Source organism: Falco cherrug, chromosome 4, assembly GCF_023634085.1.
Source record: "Falco cherrug isolate bFalChe1 chromosome 4, bFalChe1.pri, whole genome shotgun sequence".
Taxonomy (NCBI): Eukaryota; Metazoa; Chordata; class Aves; order Falconiformes; family Falconidae; genus Falco; species Falco cherrug.
In genome coordinates this window covers 50,114,370-50,142,254 of record NC_073700.1, presented here as the reverse complement: position 1 = coordinate 50,142,254, position 27,885 = coordinate 50,114,370, and the positions used below count along the sequence as shown (strand labels likewise).

The 27,885-nt window shown below is 45.2% G+C and overlaps 2 protein-coding genes across 9 annotated transcripts; one reads left to right on the top strand and one right to left on the bottom strand.

The window, feature by feature from the left end:
* The first annotated feature begins 341 nt into the window (after positions 1 to 341).
* On the top strand, positions 342 to 26,327 carry LOC106630986 (endoplasmic reticulum-Golgi intermediate compartment protein 3-like). 6 transcript variants are annotated; one of them, XR_008731737.1, is made up of 7 exons: positions 373 to 605; positions 1,416 to 1,463; positions 2,705 to 2,885; positions 6,994 to 7,049; positions 9,692 to 9,890; positions 23,408 to 23,530; positions 24,155 to 26,327. XR_008731737.1 is itself a non-coding variant. In XM_055707083.1 (5 exons), the coding sequence occupies exons 2-5, from the start codon at positions 1,489 to 1,491 to the stop codon at positions 23,449 to 23,451; spliced, it is 303 nt and encodes a 100-aa protein (XP_055563058.1). In that variant the 5' UTR covers positions 342 to 605; positions 1,416 to 1,488; the 3' UTR covers positions 23,452 to 23,501. The 6 variants fall into 6 exon arrangements, 1 of the variants encoding a protein (XP_055563058.1); XR_008731734.1 differs by lacking the exon at positions 1,416 to 1,463 and having other exon boundaries at positions 409 to 605; positions 2,766 to 2,885; XR_008731735.1 differs by lacking the exon at positions 1,416 to 1,463 and having other exon boundaries at positions 410 to 605; positions 2,766 to 2,885; positions 9,692 to 9,875.
* TMEM38A (transmembrane protein 38A) lies at positions 21,573 to 27,885 on the bottom strand. Of its 3 annotated transcripts, none has more exons than XM_055707078.1 (6): positions 27,756 to 27,885; positions 25,585 to 25,741; positions 24,830 to 25,014; positions 24,116 to 24,203; positions 23,883 to 24,000; positions 21,573 to 23,564 (listed from the first exon to the last, which is right to left on the bottom strand). In XM_055707078.1, exons 2-6 carry the CDS (start codon positions 25,728 to 25,730, stop codon positions 23,343 to 23,345), a joined length of 759 nt encoding a protein of 252 aa, XP_055563053.1. In that variant the 5' UTR covers positions 25,731 to 25,741; positions 27,756 to 27,885; the 3' UTR covers positions 21,573 to 23,342. The 3 variants fall into 3 exon arrangements, with proteins under 3 accessions (XP_055563053.1, XP_055563054.1, XP_014133219.1); XM_055707079.1 differs by having other exon boundaries at positions 27,745 to 27,871; XM_014277744.3 differs by lacking the exon at positions 27,756 to 27,885 and adding an exon at positions 26,109 to 26,190.

The following is a 27,885-nucleotide window of genomic DNA, read 5'->3' as shown; positions in this document are numbered from 1 at the left end:
TTAGTAACAGCAATTTTAAATATATTTTTTTAAAAAATAGAAGAGATTTTGCAGGAGTGCACTTTTGAGTAGGGAAAAACCGAGTGCTGTGAATATGTGGCTTAGGAAAAGCTCATACACGTTTTCCCCTGCACACGTAAGCCTTTATGAGCTGCTGCACGGTTTAACCTCTTGAGCTCATCGCCGTTCCCTGTGACGGGAAAGTGAGATGTTACCGGAATGAAGGGGTGCAGAGTACGCGGCAGGGCTGGAAGGTGGGATAAGGGAGCGAGGTCTTTTCTCGGCCTGCCTCTCCCCGCCCCCCTCCCCCAGGCAGCCTCTGTGGGCACAGCCCGCACCCCGCGGGCGGGCGCCGCAGAGCCCCGGGGGCCGGTAGGCTGAGGGGAGCCTGCGGCGGCAACGAGCCCCTGCCCGCCCCGGCGCGGGACGGCAGCCCCAGCCCCTCCTCGGCCGGCTCCGGGCCGCGCTGCCCGGCGGGGCCGGCCCAGCCCCGGAAGGTGGGTTCATTTCCGGCCCGCGCGGCGCGCTGGAGCGGCGGTGGCGGTGCGGCGCCTTCGCCGGGAGCCTGGAAGACTTTCGGGCCGGGACGTGCGGCGGCGCGCTGGGTGAGCGGTCGGGCTGAGGGCAGACGGGGGCCGGTGGGCGAGCCCGGGCGTGGCCGTCGGGCAGCGGCCGGCTGGGGGGGACGTGGCTGGCCGGCGCTCGGCCGCGGCAGGGAGCGCCTGGTGCCGGCGGCGGGCGGGCTGAGGCGGGCGGCCCGGCCCGGGACCGGCGGGGCTGCCGGCGGTTCTCGTCTCCCCGGCAGTGACGGTGGTCAGCGGGCTGCTCACGGTGCTGCCTTTTATTTTTTCTCGGAGCTGCGCCGCTACCTCAGCGAGGAGGCGAGGAGCGGCGGCAGGGCGGCCCCGGTGCTCCCTTGTGGCGGCGGGGCCCGGGAGGGGGGTCGGCCCGCGGTGCCCCGCCGCCCCCCCGCCGCCTCCGGGCTGCCCGGGCAGTCGCTGCAGCCGCCGCAGCTCTGCGCGGGGCTTTGTCTTTCCCCCAGCCGCTGGCCGTGGCCGTGGCAGCGGGCGGGGGTCGCCGGCCCCCGCGGGCCGCAGAGGCTGCCTTAGGGCCTGCTGTAACGCTGTCGCAGGGGGGTGGCTCAGGAGTCTCTTCCCACCCCTGTGAGCGGGCAAGGGAAGGAAAAGAAAGCCGGCGGTGGAATCCCCACCCCTCGCCCCCGACTGCTGATTTCTCTAAAAAGTATTGTGAAGGGCAAGCGTTGAACTACCAGGGAGGGTTGGGAGGCAGTAGCTCAGGTGTCTCGCTGATCCTGTGTCGTGACTGTCAGCCCCTGGACCAGAGCAGCTGAGGGGAAGAGGCCTTTGCATTTGCTTCCCAGTGAAATGGGGCTCTTGTTTTTTCGTTGTACCTAGGTTCATCCGGAATTGTACGTTGACAGATCAAGGGAAGCTAAACTGAAGGTCGGTCCAGACGTTACTTTTCGGCATGTGCCTTGTGCTTGTGAGTCGGACTGCTGACTATGGAGGGATAACTTTTGTACTTGCGGAGGGCCCACGAGGCTCCATGTGCCTGCTGCTTCCGAGTGCTGTGCTGCTGCTTGGGCAACAGCCGGGGAGGAATTGGTGGTCCCTCGTGGTTACACAGCCAGGCCTGCTGGGTGCTTAAACTAGCGCATCTAGTCAGGCAGTATTATCTTCTTAGATTGTAAATGAGCCTGAGGTTTAAACCCACTTACATTTCTGTATGGTGGTGTACTTTGTCAGAGAGCTCAGTCGTACTGACAGAGCTGGCACAGAGTTCCCTTGAGACTCCAGACTTGACTGTCTTGTTGAAAGGCTCGAGAGCCTGCTTTGGAAGTCACTTGGCAAGGCACAGCTTTGCTGTGATTTTGGTACTTGAATTCTGACTGTAATGCCAATGCCATGTGTTAGCCTTTCTCCAGAAGCTATAAAAGCAGAATGAGTGTTAAGAATCTGATTACCTTTTAACTAAATTCAAAACAAAATTGCGGGATGAAGTGACTGGAAGTCCTGCAAGTCTGACTGGGTATTACTGCTGTGTATGTTATCTGCTTGTCTACCGATTGTTCCTGCCTCTTGTTCTGTTGTGGTAATTCCTTTGGGTAATGCGTTGGACTCTAGATGTAGAGCATCTTGACTTCCTCCTGACCCCCCGAGATGTTATTGGTCTTTGGCTTCCTCACGTTTCACAGGGCGTGGGAAGGCCAGAGAGACTGGAAGCCTCAGCTGTTGTGTGCGGAGAAGCTTTCAGCCTTCTAAGAGAGCACTCAGCCAGCAAGCACATCGTGGTGCTTTGGTACCGAGCTGATACCTCAGGTCACAATGTTTTTGTGAAAGGAAATGTGCTGATGTTGAAGGGGGAAGGGTGGCGGGGGAAGAGGTAGGAGGCAGCTTTCAGCCATTTATAGGCTTAACTCCTGTGTTCCTGAAAATGGTTCTGGGCTTTGAGGGGTTGGCTTTTGGCTTTTTGCCTTAAGCATGTCTACCTTTCAGGGTAATGCTTTCTTGGAAGTTGGAAATGGTCCTCCTGGGACACCAAACCAAACCTGGGAAGGCCATTTAGCGTGCTGCACCATGCGTTTTATTCCCTGTCAGTCACTTGACCCCAGCCGTACACGCTCTCCCTGTTGGGCATGTTCTTACCCTGCTGGCTGAACGATTCTGTCTTTTCATTTCCTTAGCTTGCTACAGGCCATAACAAATGTGTGTTGATAGACCGCTTTCCTTGATCACTGCTTTCAGATTTGAGCGTCGATGCCGCGGATGTAACAGGAGAGCAGCAGCAGGATGTAGAGCACAAGCTGTTTAAACAACGCTTGGATAAAGCTGCCAATCGTGTGACTCTAGAAGCCGAGAGACATGGTAAGATGCTCTTCTGCCATTCTTGCATGGATGCTCTCATCGTCTTTCCATCACTGTATGCCTGCTGTGAGATTCATGGGAACATTGGACGGCTGAATTCACAGCATTTTAAACACCACAAACTCTTGAAGAGTTTATAGGACACAAATCTTTTACACTGACAGATCAGACAAGCTCTTCTTTGTGTGTGTGTATATATATATTATACTCGGTACTTTTGCAAGGCAAGTCTTTTGCCTGGTCCCCCTGAAATTGGGATAAGGACTCGATGCATTTCAGGAGCAAAGCTGCTGAGTGAATAGGCTTTTCCTACTAGAAATCAAGCAGCTGCTCTGGCAAAACTTGACTTTGGGTGCATCTTTAAATCCTAGGAGGCTGACAAATGGGACGAGCTGGTTCGAGGAAAGAGCCTCTTTCCATTAAGGCTCCACTGACTTGACCCTTAAGCCTAAACTTGCGTCTTACTACATTTGCTTTGTGTGTGTTAGTGCATACCCGATTGATAGATTTCAGTTGATTTATCAGTTACAAGTTGGAGTAAGTGGTCCTTGGCTACATAACCCTCTCCTCTGCATTTTTTTACATGTTATGACTTACTGTTGTACTTCAGTACAAACCGGGAACGATTCTGGTAGTGTTGCAATCTAACAGTAATGCTGTCCCGACTTTGTCTTTCTAACACGTGAGGTCCTTATTATCTGTTCTGGGTGATAGTGTAGTTCTGTGTATTGGCATGAACTAAACTTGCTGATTTGTTGTAACTCAGATTTAACTTTTCTGTTCTTAAAAGCTGAAAGGCTAAATTAAGCCTAGAGCTGAACAGTGGGTAGGTACGAGAGCTTCTCCTGTTTTCACAGAAGTGTGGTGATAGCGTTCTTACTGTTGTGTCACTTAGCAGCCTTTCTGTATTCACAGGCTGTGGCATTACGAATGTAATGTCTGGGGTCAAACCCCGCTTTTCTGTATCTAATTCTCTGTTAACACATGTAGGCCTCCTGCCTTACTTGTGTTGCCAGCCTCCACTGGGATTACTCAGTTTGAACCGGTTGCTCTCGCTCCTTACATTATCAACGGAAAGGAAGGGAAACTCAGAGGGAGCAAACAGTCTCATCCAGGAGAGGCATTTTGAAAGCGATCAAATTGCATTGCATGCAACGAGCAATTTCTTCTGCTGTCTGGAAAAAGGACACGGCTAGTTTGATTTCCACCACAAATGTGGCAAGTTAGATTGGAAGTGTCCACCCATCTTCATGAAACTCTATGATTATCAGTTTCTATTAGTAACACTTGATGTTCAGTCAGTTATTTAAATGGCAACTATAGCAGTATTGACTGTTAAAGGAAAAATTTACACAGACGTGGGTACCGCTAGGCTTGATTTAGTCACAACGCAGAGCTGGGCCACCACCCCAGTCAGTGGCAGAGAACAAAGGGATACAGCACAGCTTACACTTATCAGATCATTGGTCATCATCCAAAGTTTTTAGAAGTTTCCTTTGGTCCTGTCAGTTCTGCGAATCCATCACCTGACTCTGTCCCAGTTGATTCATCTGTTTGGTTCCAGCCTCTGCCTCTGTTCCAAGCTCCTCCTTGGATCGCGATCTTCTTGTCTGCCTGCTTTAACTCACATACTCCTTCAAGCATGCTTAGTCATTGAACAAGCAATTCCTATTCACGTATGCCAATTTTTCTAAAAGCACCCTGTGTTTCTGCGAGCACCTGTGTGCACAAACTGATCATCTGTTGCTTCTCTGTTCTCCCACTGATTAACTGGCCTGGGTGTTAAACCAGCCTTGGATTAGGGCTGTGCTAGGGATGAGGCCTGGTACTGCCACTTAGCTGCTTCAGCACTTTAAATTTCTTAATTCAAAATGCATTTTCTTTTAACAATTTCCTCCTTTTTGTTATTGCATACCTGCAATAGTTGAATAGATAACATATTTCCAAGTTCTTTCTTGCAATTTTGCTACTAAGCCAGTCACACAAGTTACAGAACATTGCATTAATGCGATCACAGGCACAACTATAGAAATCACAACAGGTATTGTAACGATCAGTTTCTTTCACCACCTTGATAGGTTGGGGAACCGAGATGTTAATTCCTTGATACCAATATGCATCGTTTCTCAAATCTGAGAAAGAATTCTGCAAATACAATAAGTATTGGGTTGCCTGTTCACCTCCATCCGACAAACTTGTCTTTGCTGGGACATAAGTTCCTGGTACTGCTATAATCCTTCCAAAAAGAATTTCTGCCAGAGAAACTCCAGTTGGCTGCCTGGGAGTGTTTCTTATATCCCATAAACCCAAATTTAAAGCTTCACGTCATTGTAACCCAGTCTGTTTACAGACTGTGACTAATTTCTTTTTGAGAGTTCTATTCATCCTCTCTACCTGTCCTGAGGATTCTGGATGATAGGGAGTATGTAATTGTGATCGAATTCCTAATGAATGATAGATCTGTTTTAATACAGCTGCAGAAAAGTGAGGTTCCCTGTCAGATAGCTCTGGAACTCCCTATCTAGGAATAATTTCCTTTAAGAGAGCTTTAACAACTGCTTTTGAGTCATTTTTCCAAGTAGGGAAAGCTTCCGCCCACCCTGACAATTGATCAACAACAAGAAGTAGGTATGTGAACCCCATTACTTTAGGCATTTCGGCATAATCAGTCTGAAGGTTTTGAAAAGGATACTTCGTCGCTGGAGGCGGCTTTCCCAGCAGTATCTTCATTCTTAAAGAGGCAGATCCTTACACAGCCGACAGCTCTCACCAATTTTTTTGGCTGCTGCATAAATTCCAGGGGTTGCCCACAGTTGTTTTGAGAGCAATACTTTCTGGCCCTCTGTGAGCTCTGTCGTGCTGCCAGCAAGTGATAGGTCATAAATACCTCTTTTGAAGTAGCAGTTTACTTCCAAATAGCCACTGTCCCTCATGTTGTTGTGCTCCCAATTTCTCCCAGGTTTGTCTTTCTTCTTCAGGTAGATCTTCATAAAGAGGAGTTAGATCTGGGATTTCAGCCTTACCCTGTTCAGTCAGAATTGGAGTCATTGCTCAGACTGCTTGCCGTGCAGCAGCTTTTGCTGCTAGATCAGCCAAGGCATTTCCTCCAGATACGTTGTCTCAGCAGTTGGTATGAGCCTTTACGTAAATTCAGTCCATTTCATTCACCCTCTGTTGATTTCATCATTTTGCATAGCTTAAAGCTCCATCCTCACTTAGACACGACGGTGCAAATGCGTGAAAGCCATCCAAGCCCCTTCCCAGTCAGTGGAGAGGAAGAGGCGCTCCCAGAAGCCCTTACTCTCAGCGTGCACATCTGAAAAGGATTGGGGTTTTTCTGATTATTACCTGAAACTTTTTATTCTAGTATCAAGATGAAGGAAATTGGTGTACTGAGCAGAAATCTGATATAATGGTTCTCAGTTCAGACTAATTTCCTCAAAGTCTTTTTTTAATGGGAAGATGATTTATATAGCATTTCAGCCAGCACCTACAGCAGCACCCACACTGATCCAAACTGGTTACTTACTCTGCATTTACTATAGCTTTTCTGCATGTCATAGTCAGTACGGAAGCTCTTTCTTCTTTCCAGGTCCTCCCTTAATCACAGGCATGTAGTTGCAGGGGAATGGAGGGGGTTGCAGCTGTCCAATATTTTGGGATCATAACGAAGGACAGCCGATGTCTATACCTTAAAATGTATTAACATGTGCTTAGGGATTTAGGGTTTGTGTTACAGCAGCTTGCTGTACATTCTGCCTGTGTAGGAATGATAAAATCTTGGTGATTAGAAGCCCTTCTTTAGGTTTATAAGTTCAGTACTTGCCTCCTAGTGTTGCCATTGAGCTCCTTGGAGCACACTGCTGTAATGCTGCTCAATGCTAATGAGTAAAAGTATCAGTGGCAAACTCTATTCTGTAGCCAATAGGGGTTATTTACTTGTTAAATCTGTTAATCATTAGCTCTTAGTAATTATATAATGCATACTTACCTGCTATGATGAACATTATGATGATTATGAATTAGTTTGTATTAGTTAATTGTTACTTATCTGACATTTTGGTATCTGAGCTCATGCTGGTTGTTCAAATTGTTTTCCTCATTCTAGGTCCTTTACACACTTCCTCACAGGAGCTTGTGTCGTCATCAGAGGCATATTTACAGGTATCACACCTTTCAATCTTTTTTCTTTCTACATTTTAAACATTTGCCATCTTTTTCTAAAACGTGTATGGCTGATAATAAATCCCTTTTTGATGGGGAGAGATGATTTCAGACTTCAGGAGGGAATATAGCATGTTCTATAGAGCCATGGGAGTGGTATGAGAGTATAAGTAGTGCTGCAGACTTTCAAGATGCTGTGGATGATGTAAGACATACCTATCATAGTATTTTACTTTGATGCTCTAAAGGACACTTTGTTTTCAAATAATGCAGTCTTTCACATACCATATGAATGTATCTGTACTGTGTTCTTGGCCAGGTTGGGTCTGTAAGCAGACAGTTGCTTTCATGTGGAACTAAAGCCAGTAGAATCTGTGAACCCAGGTTGCCATGAGCATAGCCATCTCGAGAGGTCTTAGAAAGCATTCCCAGACACAGGAGCTCCAGTGAGTGCTCTGCGGGGACTAAAAGTAGCCCTCACAGCTACATGGGGGCCCGTAAGGAGAGGCTGTTCCTGCAGAGCTGTTTGAGTGTCTGGGCTTTGTTCTCAGTGTTGGCTTCTGAACAGCTGATCAGTGTCTGCTCAGCTCCATGTGTGTGACAGAGCCCAGCCTTGGTCCAGCCTTGCACTCCAGGTAATAACCCAGGGTGCTCTGAAACACAGTCATAGATGTTCACATGGCTGTGAAGGGCCAGCCTGGAGATTTATCTGGTCAGCATGTCTTACTGGACCTGAGAAGTCAGCTTCTGTATGTATTGCATAATACCTTTATCTGCAAGGTTCTCCCATCACCTGAGGTGTCACAGTACTCAATTAACTTGATACTATTAAACAGAATTTCTGTCTGTAATAAATTTGGTCATCTTTATTTCTATGGCTGACTCAAGGAGAGGCTTTCAAAACTTATTTTTGCGACAAATGAAAGTGCCCTCTAGCACTGATTACCTTTGGCAGCCAGTTCATGCTGCCATATGCCATGTTCTGAGTCTATATTCTAGAGGAAAGATGAAATAGTGGCCAAGAAGGCCAGTAGTGTCCTGGCTTGTATCAGAAATAGTGTAGCTAGCAGGACTAGGGAAGTGATTGTCCCCCAGTATTCCTGCAGTGGTGAGGCCACCCCTTGGATCCTGTGTACGGTTTTGGGCCCCTCACTGTAAGAAGGACATGGAGGTGCTGGAGCCTGTCTGAAGAAGAGCATTGAAGTTGGTGAAGGGTCTAAAGAACAAGTCTGGTGAGGAGCAGCCGAGGGAACTGGGGGGTGTTCAGCCTGAAGGAAAGGAGGCTCTGCGGAGACCTTCTTGCTCTCTACAGCTCCCTGAAAGGAGGTAGTAGCGAGGTGGGGGTCCGTCTCTTCTCCCAAGTAACGAGTGATGGGATGAAAGGAATGGCCTCAAGTTGCACCGGAGGAGGTTTAGATTGGATATTTGGAAAAATTTCTTTGCTGAAAGGGTTGTCAAGCACTGGAACAAGCTGCCCAGGGAAGTGGTTGAGTCGCCATCCCTGGAGACATTTAAAAGTTGTGTGCATGTGGTACTTAGGGACATAGTTTAGTGGTGGACTTAGCAGTGTTAGGTTAATGACCGGACTTAAAGGTCTTTTCCAACCTAACTATTATATTCTAAAGAAATCAGCTGTGTAACAGTATTTGTGTTACAGAATCAAATTTATTCCACAGGTAGAGATAATTTCAGGGCAAGACAACCACAAAAGGCAGTCATCTGAAGTGTCACTCAAAGACCAGATAGTAAGGCCAGTAGTTCTGTATTCTACAGTAATAAACAAAAGACTGTTCCCGTTTTAGCGGCTACTCTTTATATAGCATTGAAATGTGTATCTTTGCATAGGGCCAAGTAATCACTTACTCCTTAGATTGAGGTGTTGACTAAAAGAAAAAAGAACATGAATCTTCATAAAGGCACTGAAAATACCTTTGCTCACTGGCACCCTGTGTTCCCTCCCATGTAGGAGTTCAGGGTTCCTGCCCTGCAAAAGCTGCCCTGATGGATGCAGGGTTGTCTTGGTTTCATGGTGCAGTAGACCCATTCTAAACTTTTCTGTGGTCCCAAACAAGCACTGAGTTAACAGGCTCCTTCAGTGCTGGAGAGCTTTGGGGAAAATACTGCAGAGAGAACTAAAGGCATCAGTTTGTTTTGCTTTGTGTCCTTGGTGGGTAAACATTGCAGTCTTTGATAAGGGATGTCCATCAAGGGCAGCATTGGGTAGGGTAGCTTATTTTTAAGAATGCTATGAAATGAGCAAGAAATGGGAAACATGCCCTTGGCAAGCTGGATCAGTGCAATAACATGGCAAAAAGTTCTCAACATCAGCCTCCTTTCCAAATTAATCTCACTCATCAGTAAGCACATGCGACTCAGCCTGTCTCTCTTTTAACGCTGTAAGAGAGATCTTTTTCTGGAGAGGTATAATCACCTCTGCCCTGCAAGCTGGATCTTATCTGCCCTGATGACCTGAGGTTGTTATTCTTCTGAGCAGCAGCTGTTTTCTGTTGGGGGGGGGGGGGGGGAGGGAGCTGGAACTCCTTTCCACTAACAGAAGGGTTTGTGTTTTCTTTCCCTGAGAGTTTTCTCTCTTTGAGGCATGTCTGGCTTGATCTGTCTGGGGTTTTTTTTTCTCCTTTTAGTCGCAGGACTCATTGATTCCTTGATCTATCACTCAGCACGTGCCATCCAGAAGAAAATTGAACTAGGGAAGACAACATAAATAAGCAAGGAGCTCACTCCACAAAATAATCCCCAACCCTCTTTAAGGAGAACTAAACGGATTTTTAGAAACACAAGTGATCTTCTGACTACACAAGAGAAGAGGTTTGGAATTACCAGGTGGCCTTGACTGCTCTTATGTTACTGTCCCATTGTTCTTTCTTTGGCATTAATTTGAGAATGTAACTGCGTGAACCTTGCTGCTATAAAATTAGCTGTCTTGTCTGGCTTTGCAGACCCTACTCTAAAAACTCTTTTGTGCCAGACCACGTTCATCCAGTTCTGCCCCCTGCCGCACCCCCTGCCCCCCTCCCAAAAGAGATGCTGGAGATACTGCATTCTGTTTGCCTCCAGGAATAATGGAATAATGTACTGTATTGTCATGAGACCTGGAATGAATTGAATTTGCCATCAAATACATTTTCTAGCAAGACCATCTAGCTTTTTTAACTTCTCTTAAAGATGTCTCTGAGTGTGCTGATGCTGTATGCCAGACCTCTGTGAAAATGTGCTGAATCCCACACACTTTCCTTCCAGCTGTTCTGGGCAATGCGGTGAGATGTAGCACTTGGCATGTTCTTACTGTACCATGGAGCATTGCAGTTGCTCCAGATTGCTGCTCTTGTGAAAAATGCAAGTTGATGTTTCAGCAAAAAAAAGGGGTTGGAGTTTTAATTAAGTCAGATTGTGGTTTTCACTTCCCCTCTATTTGTATTTTGAAACGAAGTCCATCCACTGTGTGTTTTGGTAAAGCATTTAGAAGAGGAATTAAATTATTTAAACTAACCCTGGTACCGAATTGGAAATTATAATTAAAAAGCATACCTGCATAGTGGCAAAATACGTAGATACAATAGTCATGGTGGGGTTTGGTTTTTTTCTTTTTAATGATCTACACAAGTAAGTAAAGTGCTTGGTACGTGAAACTATATTAGGAGTCATTTGAAAATACTGAGGAAAAATAAATATTGTGGAGGCAATATTAAGGCAAAACGCATCACTTAAATCTCAGCTCTGGATGTGCTGTGGTCTTGACTCTAAACTTGGTCTAAGCAGTTGGTCCAACAATGCACAATGAGTATGACAAGCACAGGATCAGATAATGCAGAAAGAAAGTGGCATATATATATAATATATATAAATATATATTATATAATGTATTTGAACTTGATTAACAAACCAGGGAATATAAAAACCTGTGGCTTTTTCAACTGGGAAGAGAAGCAGTTTAAGGTGTCTGTAAGAAGTCTGATGAATCTCCAAGCTAGAATACTGGAGAAATTTCTTTTTTTAAAAAAACCAAACAAACAAAACACATTTGAAACAAGGATATTTAATAAATCCATCAGGTCAGATCATACAGTGCCGCTACAATGTGAGGAAAGTGATATGGTATCTATATGTTACATAAGGAACAAAAAGTGACTTGAACAGCTTCAGTCACTCGGTGAAGCACACAGCTTTGTAACTAAATTTGAAAGAATAATCAAGAGGGGGAAGATGAATGGAAATAATGCAGCGAGAGTTTAACCCACACTTGAACAATTACCAGCTAATCGCTTGTCTATGGTAAGAAAGCCAATTACTTCTAAATCTTAGAAAAGCATTGAGGAGTGTTTCACAGAGGCAGGTATGTCAGAGGCCCCACACCCGGCAGTGGCCCGACAGGAGGCAGGTACGTGTTGGAGGCCCCACGCCTGACGGTGGCCTGATGGGAGGCAGGTGTGTGGACTGGCTGCTTGGCTTAGCACCTGGGATTGCCAGGGAGGGCTGCTCAGAAAACATGCTGGAAACTACAGCGCCCGTGTGGCTTCTGTGTTGGATAAGGACAGCCCGGCAGAGCCCCAGCCTGCCCCAGGCTGGGGGGGAAGTGACTACAGCAGCAGCTCCTCAGGCCTTTACAGCGTGTCTGGGGGGGTCAGAGCATGATGGAGCTGAGGGAGTGGAAGCACAGAGCAGAAGTGGTTTGGGGAGTTTGGTTAATGGCACTGTAAGATTGGCTTTGGGGTGGAGGAGAACTAAGGGAACAAGACTGAGCCTGGGGACTTTTCGTTAGGACTGAAGGCTGGGCCAGAGAAGAACGAAATCCTGAAAAGCATCAGCATCCAGTATCCATGCAGTCTGGAAACAGGCAGAGTGAGCTCAGAGTGCAAGCCCACAGTGTAACCTTCAAGCAGTGCCCTTCTGGTGTGTGTATAGGAAAGCGAGAGTAGACAAACCTTTGTGGCTGGTTTTGCTGAGATTTTGAGGTACATACTGAGCATCAGGCTGAGGAAGACACTGCCTGAGTGCCTGCTAGTGCCATCTGTATATGGATACAGCACTGCTAACTGGTGTGACCTGCAAGGAGCTCAGCAATGGTGAGCTCTGGGGTGCAGTAACGCTCAGATGAGGCTCTGACGGTCTCTGGCCCATCCATTGCTGGCCTTTGGTGCAAGTGTCTTGAGGGAAATCAGGCACAACTTGCACAAATATTTGTTTGATTATTTATTTACTTGTGGCTTCAGTTATGCCTCCTGGGACTGCATGTTTATTCTCTTTGTTCAGCAAAACTAACTTTCTCCCTTTCTAAATCCAGAACAATCTGAGCAAGCAATCTGTGGGTGTCGCACTCAGCCTCCTCTCCCCTTCTGCAAAGCTTAAAGTTCTGGGTGTGGGTTTCTGTTCAGGACTGTCACCAAAGTGCTTCAAGGAAGCTGAGGTGGGCTGCTGGCTGTGGCAAGCTATCAGGGGTTAAGAGGAGTGACCGAAGGAATTTGAGTAGGTTAGAAGCATGGAACAGGTATCGGCTTGCAGAGTGACACCCTGTTCTGTCCCTGGTGGTTGCTATGGCATTTTCATTTCTGATTCTTTACGTAGGGAATTTGCATTTATTCCTTAGTTACTGAGAAAGCCGCCTTAATATTGAGGTATTGGGATGGAAGCAAGCTCTGAGCAAGAGCTTCTTGCCTTCTGTGTAACTCCATCTGCCTCTTACAACTGCTGGTTAATAGGCACAACCCCTGTTACCTTCTGCTCTGAGGAGACTGTGTTCAGGCCTGGATTATATGTGTGTGCCTGTCAGGGCTCCTTTTGTCTTGTAGGGACTACTGGCTGTTATTGACATCTCGGCCTCATCAGTGAGCTGCTTTCTGAAGCTGCTCAGGCAGGCTAATTGCTGTGGAAAACCACCTTCCTTGTCCAGTAGACCTTCTGAGTGTGTGTGGCCTGCTCTGTATGTCCCACTGCAGCCATAGGGGCTGAGCATGCACTGCAGTGAAGGTGGGACAGCTGACAGTTTCTGACAGGCTTCAGTTTCCTCCCGGGAGAGCTGTGTGTTTTGATGCTTGGGGTCTACAAGTTTGGAAATACCCCATCTCAAATCAATTACCTGCGCAAAAATACATTTTTTTTAAGATTCTTAGACTAGTCAGTGCTATTGTAAAAACAGTGACATGGGAAAATTAAGTCATTCTATCGTGTCTACTTTTTAAATCAGTCTGGACACTAGTGGTATGCAACTTTAATTACTGGAACACTGCAAGAGATGCTGAGATACTAAAAATCTCTTGGCAGGGATTTCTCCTGTGAGAGACTTAAGAGTTTGGAGGATGGGTGACCAAGTAAGCAATTCAGTCTTTCAGGACAAGGAACCTCAAGACTGTAGGTTTTTCTCCGCAACATTTCAAGCCTATCTTCTGTCATAAGGGCAGATAAGGTAAGACATAAGAAGATAAGGGCATTTCCATACCCTCTTTTGTGCTAGAAGTTCTGTGCAAATTATTATAATTAGGACTAGTTCAACCACTCCTGAAGTATATCCACTGGAATTTATACATGGAACTTTTTTCCGATTGACTATAGAAAGAAAAGGATGATGTAAACCCTCGTCTCCAGGCACTTGAAGATGATTAACCACCTAACTCTGCACTGAAATCCATACAACTCAAACATACGAATATACTTTATCCAAAAGTTCTAGGGAGTGGGTACAGCAGTGTTTGACTCTAGGTGGCTTATAAGGAGACAGCAAACCTATGAGCATTTGGGGTTTTTTTCTCCATCACACATCTTTTGGTGGCCTTTGCGACAGGATAGACAGGAAAGAAGTAATTTACCTCAAACATTAGGCCGTGCTTCTGACATAAGGCCAGCACTTCTGGGTGTACTTTCTCCAGAAGGATGTCTCTTTCTGTAGCCATGTCTGCATGAAAGGGTTTGCGCAGCACACCAGAAGTTAGGAATTTAGAGCTGGGTTGTCTGCTTGTCATGTTAGACCTTGCGCTGAAAATGCAGTTCATGTTGCTATCATCTAATCTGTGTTGAATTTCACACAGATGGCACTGAGGTTAAGTCTTGTAAAAGTGTGCTTTCCAGATGTCTGCAGGCCTGTGCCCTCATTACCACCAGGAGTATGTTTTAAAGGTTCTATTGCAGCTTGGGACACCATGTGTTAATTTGCTAATATGAAAACTCTGGATCTGGAAATTCTGGATTGCATAGTTATACAATACAGCAACATCGATCCAGAAAAATGTATTTCTTACATCTTGCTGCAGCAAATCCTCCATCCTCTTTTAAGACCACTCAGCCACACTGTTGACCCATCTCAGCAGTGATAAACAGCCACAATAAAAGGCAATTCTACCCACAGGGAATCTTTTCATACAGAGTCAAGTCTGTGAAATTTTTATGGCTGCTTCCCCTGCTGTGCTTTTTACAGGAGAATTACCACTTTCTAGAAGAGTCTTTGTGACACCTTTTAAGTGATATGTTCACTGAATTAATCAACAAACTAGGTAAACTTAAGATAAATTAAGATGGCAAAGCAAATAAGAGTAAACACATATATGCACACAAACAGAAACATGAGTGTTCACTCCCAGCACCCACATGCATACACCCTCTCCTTTTCACTGATACACAGGTCTGAAGTCATGGATACTTTTCACACCTGCAACATTAAGACATGGGGAATATAAAGGACTTTTCCCTCCTCACATATGTTTTCTCATGAAAGATTATAATTTCTTCAGAATTGGAATGTTCTCTCCCCAAAATTATGTAAACTTTCATGGCACTACATAATCATGCGATAAAGTAGTACAAGAGGGAATGCTAAAATTAGGACAAGGAATGGCTGTATCTGCAGCTTTCCTTGGGACTGTTCTAAGTGAAAAGTGATCCCTAATGAAGTCTGTGCCAGCTTCAGATGAGGAAAGGGCTCCCTTGGGTTAGGAGTTACAAGGTCTGCACTGCTGTCCAACAGGGAGCAACTACTCTCTGGAATAATTCATTAGCTTTCATTAAAGGTGCAGTGGTTATGGGAAATCCTTGTTTTGCTTTACACTCAGGTGTAAATTCATTTAAAACACATGAATTCCCCACCTTGCAGTGAGAGAGTGGGGTTTTCTAACCCTGTCTTTTGGTGAAAATCCAATCATGTCACGTCCTTCATCCCAAAACTGTTCCTGAAAATGCATGAGGTCTGCCACAACTTGGACAGGTATTGTAGGCAAAATCTTAACCCTAGCTGTGTCCTTATGTGCCCAGTCGTTTCAGATTGTCTGCAGTTCTCATAGACTCTTTCCAGAAACTGCAGCTCTGTTCCTGTAAGTGCTGACCTACCTACTTAGGCTGGAAACACCTCACTGTCTGAACAACATATTCACGGCATTACTGGAGGTGATGCTGCAGTATTTTCTTTCTTTTGGAATGCGCTTTTTGTGGAATTGAGAGCCTGTCTAAGCCTGTGTTTTCATATTTAAAAATGGAGACAGAGTGAATGATTTTCAAAAGAAGCAGGAATGGAGTTTTGTAATTCCTGAAAATCTGAGTCATTGTTACCTGCTGCCAGTTACCAGTTTAGGAGCTCAGTCTGGCAACTGTGTTCCAGTAGGCAGAGGAAGTGGGAAATATTTGGATATTGTCCAAGAAGAGAAGGTCTTCACAAATATTTCTTGCTGTTAAGTGGTGGATGGGAATCAAACGTGTGTTGCCCAGGGTTTTGAGAAAGCCTGCAAACTTTGCAGCCTTGTGTGCAGACAGGCATCGCGCTGCACCGTGCTGTTACTGCGCAGGAGTGCCTAGGCTGAATTTCGCTTCACTGTGAATGCCGTTAGTTCCTGAACTAATACAGAATTCTGCCGTCTCTGGTACGTTCTAAGGGCAAATAAAGCTGTACATAAAATGCAGCAGATTATAGGCGTCTTCACTTTCAAATAAATGAAGCTGCAAGCTTACAGTTTCTCCACTAAGCACAGTAGTCTCACCTCATTTTAAGGCTTTTCAGACTCAAGCAGAGAGACTGTCTGATGCATTCAGCAGCTTCAGGGCTTTTCAGCTTATTTACCTGAAAAAACTGAGCTGATGAAGATTCGGACCAGGTTGGAGGGCTGGAAAGGAAGGGGAAGCATCTTCCCACAGAGAAGATCCCAGCATGTATCTGGACCAAAGCTCGTGCTGCTATCTGGACTCCCTGAGCTCTCCTCAGCAGAGGCTGCTCGTTAGAGGGGGGATGACTAATGGCAATGACCACCAGTCTGTGGTGTCTCTCTCCAGAAAGCTGGCTTGCTCCTGTTTTTTAAGGAAAGACTGAGATAATTTCAGCTACTTCGACAGGAACAGTAGGAAATGGTTGACTGTCTGCACTGAGATGCAGGAAACTTCACAGCATCCTGGAGCAATCCATCTGTATTTGAAGAGGACAGATATCTCTGTAGCAACCAGTGTTTGTCACTTGGGCAGAATCACCGGGGGCTCTTTCTAAGGCACTAAATGTGTTCCTTATCAGGTGCTGTACGCCTGAGGTCCCCTTGTTGACTACCTTTGACTATTTTAGAACTAATTGTCTCTTATTTTAGCATCAGGTGAGCCTGCCAGTACTAGTATGGTTTATGGTTCAGGCACTCTCAGCCATTTAAAGCAGATTTCTTGATACCGAGGGAGTATGCCTTCTGTCAAGCTGTGCAAGAGTGAATTTACTAAAGGCGTTTAAACTGTGCACAATAAATACTTACTGCTTTATAGCTCTGTTTGGACTGGGGTACCATCCCCAAAAGAGCAGCACATTGGAAAAGACAGAAAGAAAAATGTAATGATTTACAAAAAACCATCAAGTAGGTAGAAATCTGAAAGAAGAAAAAAGACTTCCTGAGGGATACTGCAGCTAACAGTAGGACTCCAGTGACAGAAGCTATCTGGCTCTTCCACCTTGTTTTGGGTTCTGTAGCGCAGGGCAACATCCGTGACCCACTGCTAATCCCCTCACCGAGGGGATCAGTGTGCAGGGCTCACCCCAAATGTCAATTGTTGAGCTCAAAGGCAGGAAACTGCAGCTGTCAACAGAGAACAAGTAGACAAATAACATCTTTGTGCAGATGCCCTTGGAATGCACAGGGAGATAAGGTAACTGGTACAAACATCTCAGACATCTCAGCAGAGGCCCCAACAGAATAGACGTCTCCCCTTCATGTGCACAGAGTGCTTTTCAATGTCACTCTTCCATGCTGCTCTGTTTTCCAATATTCACAGCACGTTGCTATTTCAGTTTGTTTCAATGTGTGTTTCTGTATTTGTTCAGTGTAGCTTTTCCTGTAAGAAATGCTGCTTTCTCCATGTCCTGTGGAAGCAGAGATGGTGCTGTACCACCCAAGCAGACTCACTCACTTGGAACCACTTTCTGCTTCCCCATTTTCTCGCTGGAGACCATAATCCATTGTTTCTGTGGCTTTTTGCCTTTTCCAGGAAACTGAACTAAGCGTGTCAGAGAAAAACAGTATCAACCAGAGCAGCTGCTGTGATTTTTCTGTTTCTCTTGTGAAATGAGATTTAAGAGGCTGGTGTCTATCCTTGTCTTTAACCCTCTGGCATACAGAGGAATAATTAAAGAAAAATTCATAATCAATATTTATGGTCTCCTTTTGCAGACAGTACTTGATTAATCTCCACAGTCATCTAGCCAAATAAGAAGAGATTAACTGACATCCTAATCTATCATAAATCAAACAGTCAGGGAGATGAAGCATCTTACCTTAAGAGACAAATGTTATAGAGAGCCTACATTAGGGTTTAGCCTACATTATTCGAAATCTAATTTAAGCCAACATTGGGACTCTTAAAGTCACAGATTTTTAGACTGTTCTTCAAGGCTCTGCAATCTGTGACATGCTATGTGCATCTGACACTGCGTATGCCTGGCATTATTACTGATTACACCGATTGTTGTCAGCTGACAAATGAAAGAAAATTAGCAATTGGTTGCAGTGGGACCAGAAGTCACCAACTAGCAGATCTTTTTTTGGAAAGTCAAGATCTGCCAGCTCAATTGAGAAGCATCGGGGGCCCGGATAATTGGAAAAGCAGCAGATTGCTTTCTGCAGGAGTGCAGCATGTGTGTTATGGTTTCTGGTGAGCTTTCTGTAATTTGCAAATCAAAACCAAACAAAAGCAAGGAAGCAAATCCTTTCCAGGGACATTCTGGATTTCCTCAGGCTATAAAAATGGTTGAGCCTCTAAACCTATCAGACCTGTTTTCCTGCATTCCACCGCTATAGCCTACCTGTACCCTAAAGTTAAGATGAAAATTAAATCACTATCTCACACTGATCCTTCCTAAAAGGTTGCATCCACAAGCTCTCTAAAAAATTCCCTCCCGCATTTCTCTTTTGGAACATAAAGGAAACAGATTAAGGGTCATGACAGAAAATATTATAAGTGGTATTTTTCCTAGGGATAATATGTGAAAGGTGCAAATGCAGAAGTGTAAAAGAGAGACCAGGCTCAAAGGTATTTGTGAATGTTGATCTTGGCACTACAACATCTCCTTTTTGTCAGAAGTGTCACCACAGAGGTGAAGTGAGTAGCAACTATGAGTCATGATGGCAGCGGGCTCTGCCATGGCAGCGTGGGCTCTGGCTTGACAGGAACTTTTTTTCTCACCCGTCTGTCTGTTCCATGAGCCATCATCCCCCAACAGCTTGCTCACAGACTGTTGCCTTTACAGACCACATGAGAGCAGATTAAATTCTTAGCTGAGAGGTAATTTTGTGGGTGTTTACCAAGTAAGAACCACTCTGTTGGTGTCTGATGAAATCTAAACCCCTTTAATTAGCCTTTCCTTACAGTGGATGGGCACACAGGACAAACCAGATCTCCCTGGGGCCAATAAGAAGAGCATCCTAAAGAGGCAAGTTTCACCCCTCTGTGTGCAGAGTGACTGTCTCAGCTTCAGTATCAGCGGTGTATTTTTTCCATTGATAGCTGGTTGCCTGGTCAGCGTCCTGGCTTCCTAGTAGAGGTGGAAGAAGTCATATAAATCCAGACTGTGAGCTTTCTGGAAAATCTTTTATAGATGTATCTTCTGATTTTGGCAAAGAACTAAAATATCTGGGTATATAAGGTTGTAGGAAACATCATGCTATATCAGCCTTACCTTCCATATAATCTTCTATCTTGTGTCCTACAGCAGCTGCTTGGGTCATTTGAAGAATAGCACCAGAACTGTGAAGTAGACAATTATAGCTAAGGGCCCAGATAAAGATGTGCTACTGTGAAATGTATAAAGCTGTAATTTTTAATGCTTCTGTGTGTCCTGTGGGCTGTTTGGACTGACATGCTCAGCACTGATCTCGTGCTTTACAGCACCACACAGCCATGAAATAGGCTGCAGGAAGAAGCAGGCATTTGGCAGCTTAATCACCTGGCAAGTGTTAAAAGGAACAATTTCTCCATTGCTCAGGAGATGGCCAGTTAACATCCATCTTTAACTTCTGGGTCTTTCTGCTTAGCTGGGTCATGTAATTATTTGGTTACTCTTTGGACAAAACAAACGTGGAAGAATGTGCATACTGTCATTAATAATAAAAGGAAAAGGGGAAAACAACACTGGTTGCTCTAGCTTGGCGCTCTATTGTTTCAGCTTTGCCCTTTCTCACGTAAGCTCTTTGGTGTAGAAACATTCCCTTGTGCTCCTATTTTTTTTCCTTCATTTACTGTGAAGAATTACTAATGTTTTCTGTAAAATTATCCTATGGGTTTGGGTTTTTTCTACAAACAGTAAGGGCCATAGAGCTTTCCCTATCTGTGAAGCTGATCTGCAACGATGAAAAAGCTGTAGACACTGGGTTTGGCTCGCCCTGTGTAACAGAAAAGGGAAACCTGTCAATCAGCAAAAAATGCTGAGAGCAGCAACGGAAACACTTTGCTTTTTCCATCAAGCAACCAGGGCCTCTTTGAGGATTAAATGTATTGCTAAATTTAGCTACATCTCACTAGAGTTAGTATCAGAAGTTATCAGATCAGAACATCTTTGAGAGAATGACGTCTGTCCCATGGAAGTCTAAGCCCTGGCATGCTTCTCTCCCACCCTGTGCTGCAGCAGACTGGAGCTGGGAACATTCTGCACAGCCAGCACAGCATTAGACTCGAGACATGGCAGGATTTTTTCAAAGCACTTGAAATACCTACTGTCATCAGCCTGCTCGTTTTATTGTTCTGTCCAGGTCCTGAGCAAAATTTGTTGGTAACACTGAAGTGGATGTCACAGGAGAGAATAGCTAAACCACATGAAACTTTCTTTTTTTTTAATAGGTATAAGTCTTGCCCTCACCTTCTTTTCCATTTTGTGGGTCATACGGAGACTTTAAATCCCACACCACAGTGCAACAGACATTCTCAGTGGCTCTGATAAATTAATGAACATTAATGAACATTTTAAGAGTTAGATCTGGGGGGAGACACGCAAAACCCTTCAGAAAATAAATGGCCCTTTGCAGGGCCTCATTTAGCAAACGAGGTAGAGTGACTGTGTCGTGTTTTCCTCATCATTCCCATCTCTGTGCCACGGAAGCAAGTTACTCCATCCTACTAGAAAATGCCCAGCTACCATTTTCATTCTGGTTGGAGCAGAGTTTTAAGGAGGGAATGTATGTCCAGGTGTAGCAGGGTTTCCCAGAAGTGTAGAACCCACCCTGGAGAACCCTGTGTCCCTGCAGCAATGGTTACGATGTGCTGCTTTTTGAAAGATGAGTCTTTGCTTCTTGGGAATGACAGATGCCTGCCTGGAATTGTACTAACAACTACCAGTGCTGAGCTATGGAAATTGAAGAAAGGTGCTGTATCTCTCACTATGAAAGGCTTCACCAAATGAAACTTGCGACTCTTCTTTATGGCAGTTGTCTGCTCAATACTAATTCCATTACAGGTAAGGTACTTGGGAGGTGTACAAAGCTTTAATTTTAATATCTCTTGGAATATTTCTCCTGTCTGTTCTTGGTAAGCAGTTACGATTTGCCTCAGTCCGAAAGACTTTGAAGAGCAAGGACTCTGGGACTCAGAAAGCAGTGCAGCAGCTAACAGTATCATGCTAAATAAATATTCATGCTCATTCAAAGCATTTCAATTTTTTTGAGTTTTAAATAGAACTACTGAAACTCCATATAAATATGCTAGAACTGCATGTGTGTCGTTGTATCTGCGTGTATATATTTATCTGTCCCAGGTGAACGTCCTCCTTCCTGTTACAGTGACAAAAGGAAGGACAGAATCTGGTATAAACACTGAAGGAAGTTTGTTTCCTTATTTGCATCCCTGAAATCCCAGAAAGTCTGCTTGGGTGACAAGACTACAAACACAACAAAAGCAATGGACTTTTTAGCATGGTATTTCCATTTATAACATGCTCAGGCATACCTGTAGGACATAGCAAAGTTTGATCTCTCTCTTCAGTTATAATCATTTTGCCATCAGGTCAAGGACTGTGTGGCTTCTGAGACCGGTGAGAGTAAAAGAAACATACGTATTTCCCCACGTGCCAGTGGACAATCAGAGTCACTCCACAACTTTTATTTGTTGGCGGCTTTTATAAAACAAAATTCCCTTTGAATCAGACATCTCAAAAAATTTATAGTCTTGTGCATGCTAGTGATACCTGTCTACTGAAACTTGACGTATCTGCAAAACCAGATAGCTGAGCTGTCGGGTAGAATTCCTGTTTTCTACTGAAGGGGAGGAAAACTCACAAAATTAAGGCACTGTCAAAACCCAAGCCCACAAATCATTGACCTTTTGTACTGGCTGTCATCTGGTTGCATACAAGGTTGTTTTTTTTATTTTTAATTAACCATCAATTTCAAACAACGACGGACACACACAAATAAAGCTTTTCTTGAATCCTCCTATTTATATTCCCAGTTGCAAGATGACAGCAGCAAGCCTGATTGCTAGGGATGGCAATATGCTGCTTAACTGAAAGCCCAGCACTGCATCCCTGTGCATGCCATGGATGACGATCATTTTAAGAACGCAATAAGCAGAACATGAACAAACTAACAGACTCCTCCCTGAGCCATTTTATGAGCATTTCAGATTCTTCACTCACTGGGCACAAGCTGCGTTCACAGTAGTTTGGCCAAAAGGGACCTACAAAGGATAATCAATGTCTTCACCTGCTGTGCTTTTATCAGTCCTTTATAGTAGTTTTAATCAGCTAGTGTGAAATTCACTTCTTCAGCCTTAATATTAATTTAAGAATATAAGAAATATTCCTTCCTGCATCCAGTGATAGTGTTCAGGCTGCCCTTCAGCACACCAACATCACTGCTTTAAGCACAAACCAGCATGGAGCTGTGGGCTTAGGACCATGCTTAGAAGTAGCCAATTCTCTACATAAAGATACATTTTAAAAAAGCCAGATTCAGGTCCATGAATTAGGTGCCCTGGCAATTATAAATAAATAGTAATAAATACCTATTTACACTCGCACACTCTTCTGTGTTCCACAGGATTACAAACAAACCAGAACCATGCTGCTTTGCTCGTTAAATATGATCAGGTTTGAGGTGGGACACGCTATTACTAACAACATGCAGCAATGCTCCGTAACAGTTCAGAAAAACAACAGTACCAACAGAAAGCACTCGGAGCATTTCACAGCTTCAAAACTCTTGCAAACACAGACTTAAGAGAAATGACAATGTTCTGTCCATTAAGAATCAGGGGGAACTTAGGTGAGAGAAATGGAGTTTGGCTAGGACACCGGAGTCAATGTCCTTATTGCATATAAAATGTCACATTAACCGGAGGTATGGCAGATGTGGAAGCTAGGAAAAATTGGATCAGGCTCATAGGAAACCGTTTAATTTCCTTGAGTCTGAAATCCAATTTCCACATTGATTGTGTCTAAACAGTTTGTTGTTTTGGTAGACGTCATAAACGTCAATGAAAGCTCCAAGGAGTTGCAGTAGCACAAACCATTACCTCCATTCATAAATAAACACAGTGAAAGATTTTACATCAATGGAAAATGCTGCATCGTAATTGCTGACAGTTTGGGAACTGGCACCCACTTGTCATCCTGGCACAAATCTACAAACCCCTGAAAATATGATCAGATTAGAGAGACACGAGACCAAGAAGCAAGCAGCAGCACAGACAGCACAAATGAAATTCAGGGACCTGCCTGGCAGTGTCCTGGCTTCCATCTCTCCTCCAGAGTCTGAGAGAGAAGGACTGGAGGATAAAGGAGGTCACAGGTGGCTTTGAGACTCAGCTCTGGAAGAATTTTCTTGGCCTGTTTACTGTGTGGTTGCTTTTTTATTCAGCTTTTTTTGCCTTCCGTTTCCTTGTGCCTTCATTTAGCTCTTCTTTTGACTTTGCAGGAGGAGGTGGAGGATGGAAAACCTCATGGGAGGCCCCGTGCTGATCCTGCTGATGACTAGTGTGTCCACTGGAAACAGAGCCAAAGAAAACTGGGCAGATGAAGCTTTCCACTGGAGCAAAAGGTGAGGCGTGGGAGTGAGTAGCCGTCATGAAAACCTGCCAGACAACAGTGAATACATAAATTTAAAGATCACACACACCAGCTAGGAAATACTAACTAGTAAGGAGCATTCCACTTACTCCAGATAAAAGTCCCTATTGCTACACGACTCAAGGCTATTATCACAAGGATCTTCTACCGTATTGCCTATATGATGGGAGAATTTAGCCTATTAATTTCCCGAGCAGGTCTCTCCTGGTATGTATAGCCAATGCCTTCAGTAGTGACTGAGGAAGGCGAACACCCCCAGTTTAAGCCTGTACTCTTTCTCTGGTTTTGTAGAGTTGTTGGCGGCAAACCTGCTGTAAACTTACCTTGCAAACTGTCATGAACATGGTGAAAAAAAAGATGAGGTTGGCTTCAGAGATAGGGAGCCAGCGAGTTTGTTGCAGAGTGAAGAGGACTGTGCCATACAGACTAGCCTTTGTAGGGCTAGAAAAGAAATAAAGAATTTTTCTAGAAGGTTTGCATCATTTGCATCCAGTCCTGAATAGTTCGTTAAATTCCATTTTTGGTCTGGCAGAGAATTTACAGGCTACCTACTTACAAGGACATATGAAGAATTTCATTTGTTTCTGGCTTCCAGACCCCACGCAGCAGTTGCTCAAAGTTAGACATCAAGGCAACACCAGAACCTGCAAAACAGTAGAAGCAAACAGCTAGAACTGCCGCACCAGAAGAAAGTTCCGATGCCTCTTCCAGATCCCCAAGGGACAAGGATGACCGAAGGGGAACAAAAAGGTCATGACATTCTTCCCAAATTTAAAAGAAGTTAGCCTAAAAGAGAAGAGTGGGGCAAATGCCTTCCAGACTTTCTGTAGAGTGTTTCCCGAGACAGGGAAAGGGCATTTGCCTCCGTTCCTTTTACTGATGCTCAAGTGCTTGTTGCAAATAAAAGCTAAAAGAAAACTGCCTGGGCTGTTAGAACATTGATAGAACCCCCCTGAAAAGCTACAGGCGAGGCCAGAGACAGTAGAACATGGGAGGAAGAACAAAGAATTCCAGAATTCTACACCCATATTTCATAGTTTTTCATGTTCTCCAGTTCTTCATGCCTCTGTTAACATTAGATGATGGCTCAACTGACAGCCCTCCTGGCAAGTATGACTAACTGTCGGTGTTCTGGGAAACCTGACTGATTGAGGCCAGCTGACTGCAGCCACTAACCAGCCTGCTGAGGGATGTGGTCACCTTAAGCTTCCCTCGCAGATTCTCCCATCCCTCCCCACAGAGCTCAGATTAACAGTATGTCATGTTTCACCTTTGACCCATCCAACAGCCATCATAACGAACCACCCGTGGTGGTAACGGTGATAAGCATGGTGGACCCCAGCTGCAATTTTGCGAACTCTCACCACCTCTTTCATCGCCACAAAGATAAGCTTCACAGGCAGAAAGCTAACGCACTTGTAGAAGAGGTTCATGGGACAGAAGAATATCAAATACCTGCAAGAAAACCACGAAGAGTTTAAGGACCCGTTTGTTTGTCCTGATCTGGGACATACAGAGAGGACTGATCCAGAGCTCTGTAGTGTTGGGGAGAAGGAAACACTGGTTCTGTCACACAATAGCATGTACAACCCGTACGCACCCACGAAATTAAACTTGGAGTAGTTATGGTTAATTTGCGCACATTTCACTAACAAAACAAATAAAATGCCCCCAGATTTTCAGTGTGTGCCACTCCTCCACTGTATGTGGTATCAGTGCAGCACACGCTGCACTTGCATCTTGGCATAGTTCTGCTGCAGCAGCTATGAATAGAAATGCCCAGCAACTGGACTGCACCCAACCCATATCATCAAAGCGTTAAGACAACTGGTCAGAGAAACTGGAAACTAGGAGTACAAAAGACTCAAAGGCTACATCACCCCACCCCTTCTTTCCCCAGTTAATCCAAGCAAGATAATACAAGTGTGTCACACAAACAGAATACCTCCCTTCACACCCGAAGGTCTTGTACACAGCCAGCGGTGTCTCACGCTTAATAAATCAGGTGAAGTGCAAAAGACTCACCAGACTGCTGTGGCCAGGATGATGCTGGAGTTATTACTGAAGTAATCAATAGGTGGTTCTCCAAGTAACAGATCAGCAAGTATGTAACTTCCAAAGCAGTGGAGCATAGCGCAAAGCCAGGAGGCAAAAGGGCTCTTACGAGACATCTCCACGGCTCCTGTGAAGCAAATTCTAAATGAGAAGAGGAATTCGGCAAATAGGTAGAAACTTCAAGACCCTCTATGACAGAAGCTTGTGGTGCATGTTCTCCAACAAAATAAGTCAAAAGAAAAGTGCTTGTAAAACAAGATACAAAAATGTGTATTCTCTGAAACCTGAACAAGTACCAGATACTGTCCAGAAATGATACGCCTGATCATAGCTTGCAGGCCCCCCTTAAAGTTCCGGATGAACTGAGTCATTAGAAGTTTATGAATTGGCTCGGTTTCTCTCCTGTATTTGCTGCGACTTGCTGCAATCAGAACGAGCAACTTTTCCCTTGAAAACATCTTTTTACAGTCTAAAAATAAAATGCATACTAGTACCATTCTCTCCATTGCTTCAACCTAGGTGCCCTCTAGAATTCATGAACAATCTGTTCAGCTCTTTCATTCATAAGATAACCTGCAAAAATAGAACAGTAATTCTTAATCTTTATTTGAAAGAAAAGGATTTGAGGATTTTTCCCTGCTCCTCTACTACTTTGGAAATGGCTTCTGAAAATACAACTAGTTATTAAAACAGTGTCACTCCTTGGTAATACATTATGGTCTCCTCCCACAACCTTCTGCTGCCTTTTGGTTTTTTCATTCCTCTAGCCATTTTCATCCACATCTGTACTTCTTCAAGGAAATCTCCCAAGAACATCAATTCTGTAAGAGTGCTTCATTGCCTTAAACCACTCCTGAGTCCTTTGTGCAGCATTTCAGATAGAACTCTGTTCAGTAAGCCAATAACAGGCAGCCAAAAGAGAGAACACTATAAAATGTTTTGTCAACATTACCAACAGCAGCCAACCTTACATAGCAGTAAGTGAATCAGCGTGTGCTGAAACTGTGATTGCTCGGGCTCCTCCATCCTCAGAGGCATTTCAGCCGACTGAAAACGTGGGAGCAAGACAGCTGCAACAGCCATGAGAAGAAGCTGGTTCTATAGGAACCTCAAGTTTAGCTTGAGGCTTAAATTTGGTAACACTTGTTTTTCTTTGGCTCCGTGAAGCCATGCCGTCTCCAAGGAGGAAACAGGACATTACTATCCTGACACTAATCTTCAGCACAGGAGCTGTGGGATGAAGCAGTGTAGGAATCCAGTGAAAAGTACACCCCTGCCTTACCCAGTCCAAACGGATTACTGGGCTTACATATTTGTAAAAGCTATTTTCATAAGGGTTGCCTGTTAACTGTTCTGCTCAGGACTTAATGCTGGATGACAGCTGTAAGTGATCAGGGCTTGAAAAAAAAACCCCAGCACTTCTGTTTACGTGGAGTTTAAATAGAATAGCATGTAGATTGTACAGCACGGAGATCGTACAACAGGAGGATTTAAAATTATACTGGAGCATGGGGTTTTTGTGGCTTTGCTGTCTCAGTCATAAGGCAGTTAGGCTGGAACTATTCCAGACAGTGCACGGAGAGTGTGCACAGCATCAAAAATAGACGGAGAAGCTGGCACCTGGAGGAGCCCAAGGTGGAGTCAGGCTGTGACATCGCGGGCAGTGAAAGCTGTGGGGCAGATCGATCCATCTTTACAGGATGAGGACAAGCACAGCAGGGTGGCTGGGTGCCCCGGGTGCCGCAGAGGGTGGTCCGGCAGGTGGGGAGCCCCCGGGGTTTCACCTACAGCCTTTGAGTGTATAAATCGGAGGAGGGCATTGCCACGGAGACGGAGGAGCCCAGCAGACGCACGGCACCGCGACACTGAGCCCTGGGATGGCAGCTAAGAAGCGACCGAACTTAAAAAGACTTGGATGTGGCTGGAGTCCAGCCGGCAGTAAACGCCGGGGCATTCCTGGGAATCGGGGCCGCCTGGATCCTGCTTTTTCCTGCTTCGTGCTTAGAGGCCCGCGACAGCCCGGGGGGCAGCGCTGCCCGTTCCTGTCCCCGAGCCCGGGCCTCGGGAACTCCGACACGAGGGTCACCCGCCGCGCCCCGCCAGGCCCCTGCACCCCGGGGCCGCACTCACCCGGCTCGTACTTGAAGTAGAGGAGGGAGACGATGAAGTAGGCCGTGTCGAAGAGCGGGAAGACGGGCAGGGTGGCGAAGGCGGCCGCCAGCTCACTCAGCTGCAGGGCCGCCGCCAGCTCCATGGCGGGGCGCGGGCCGG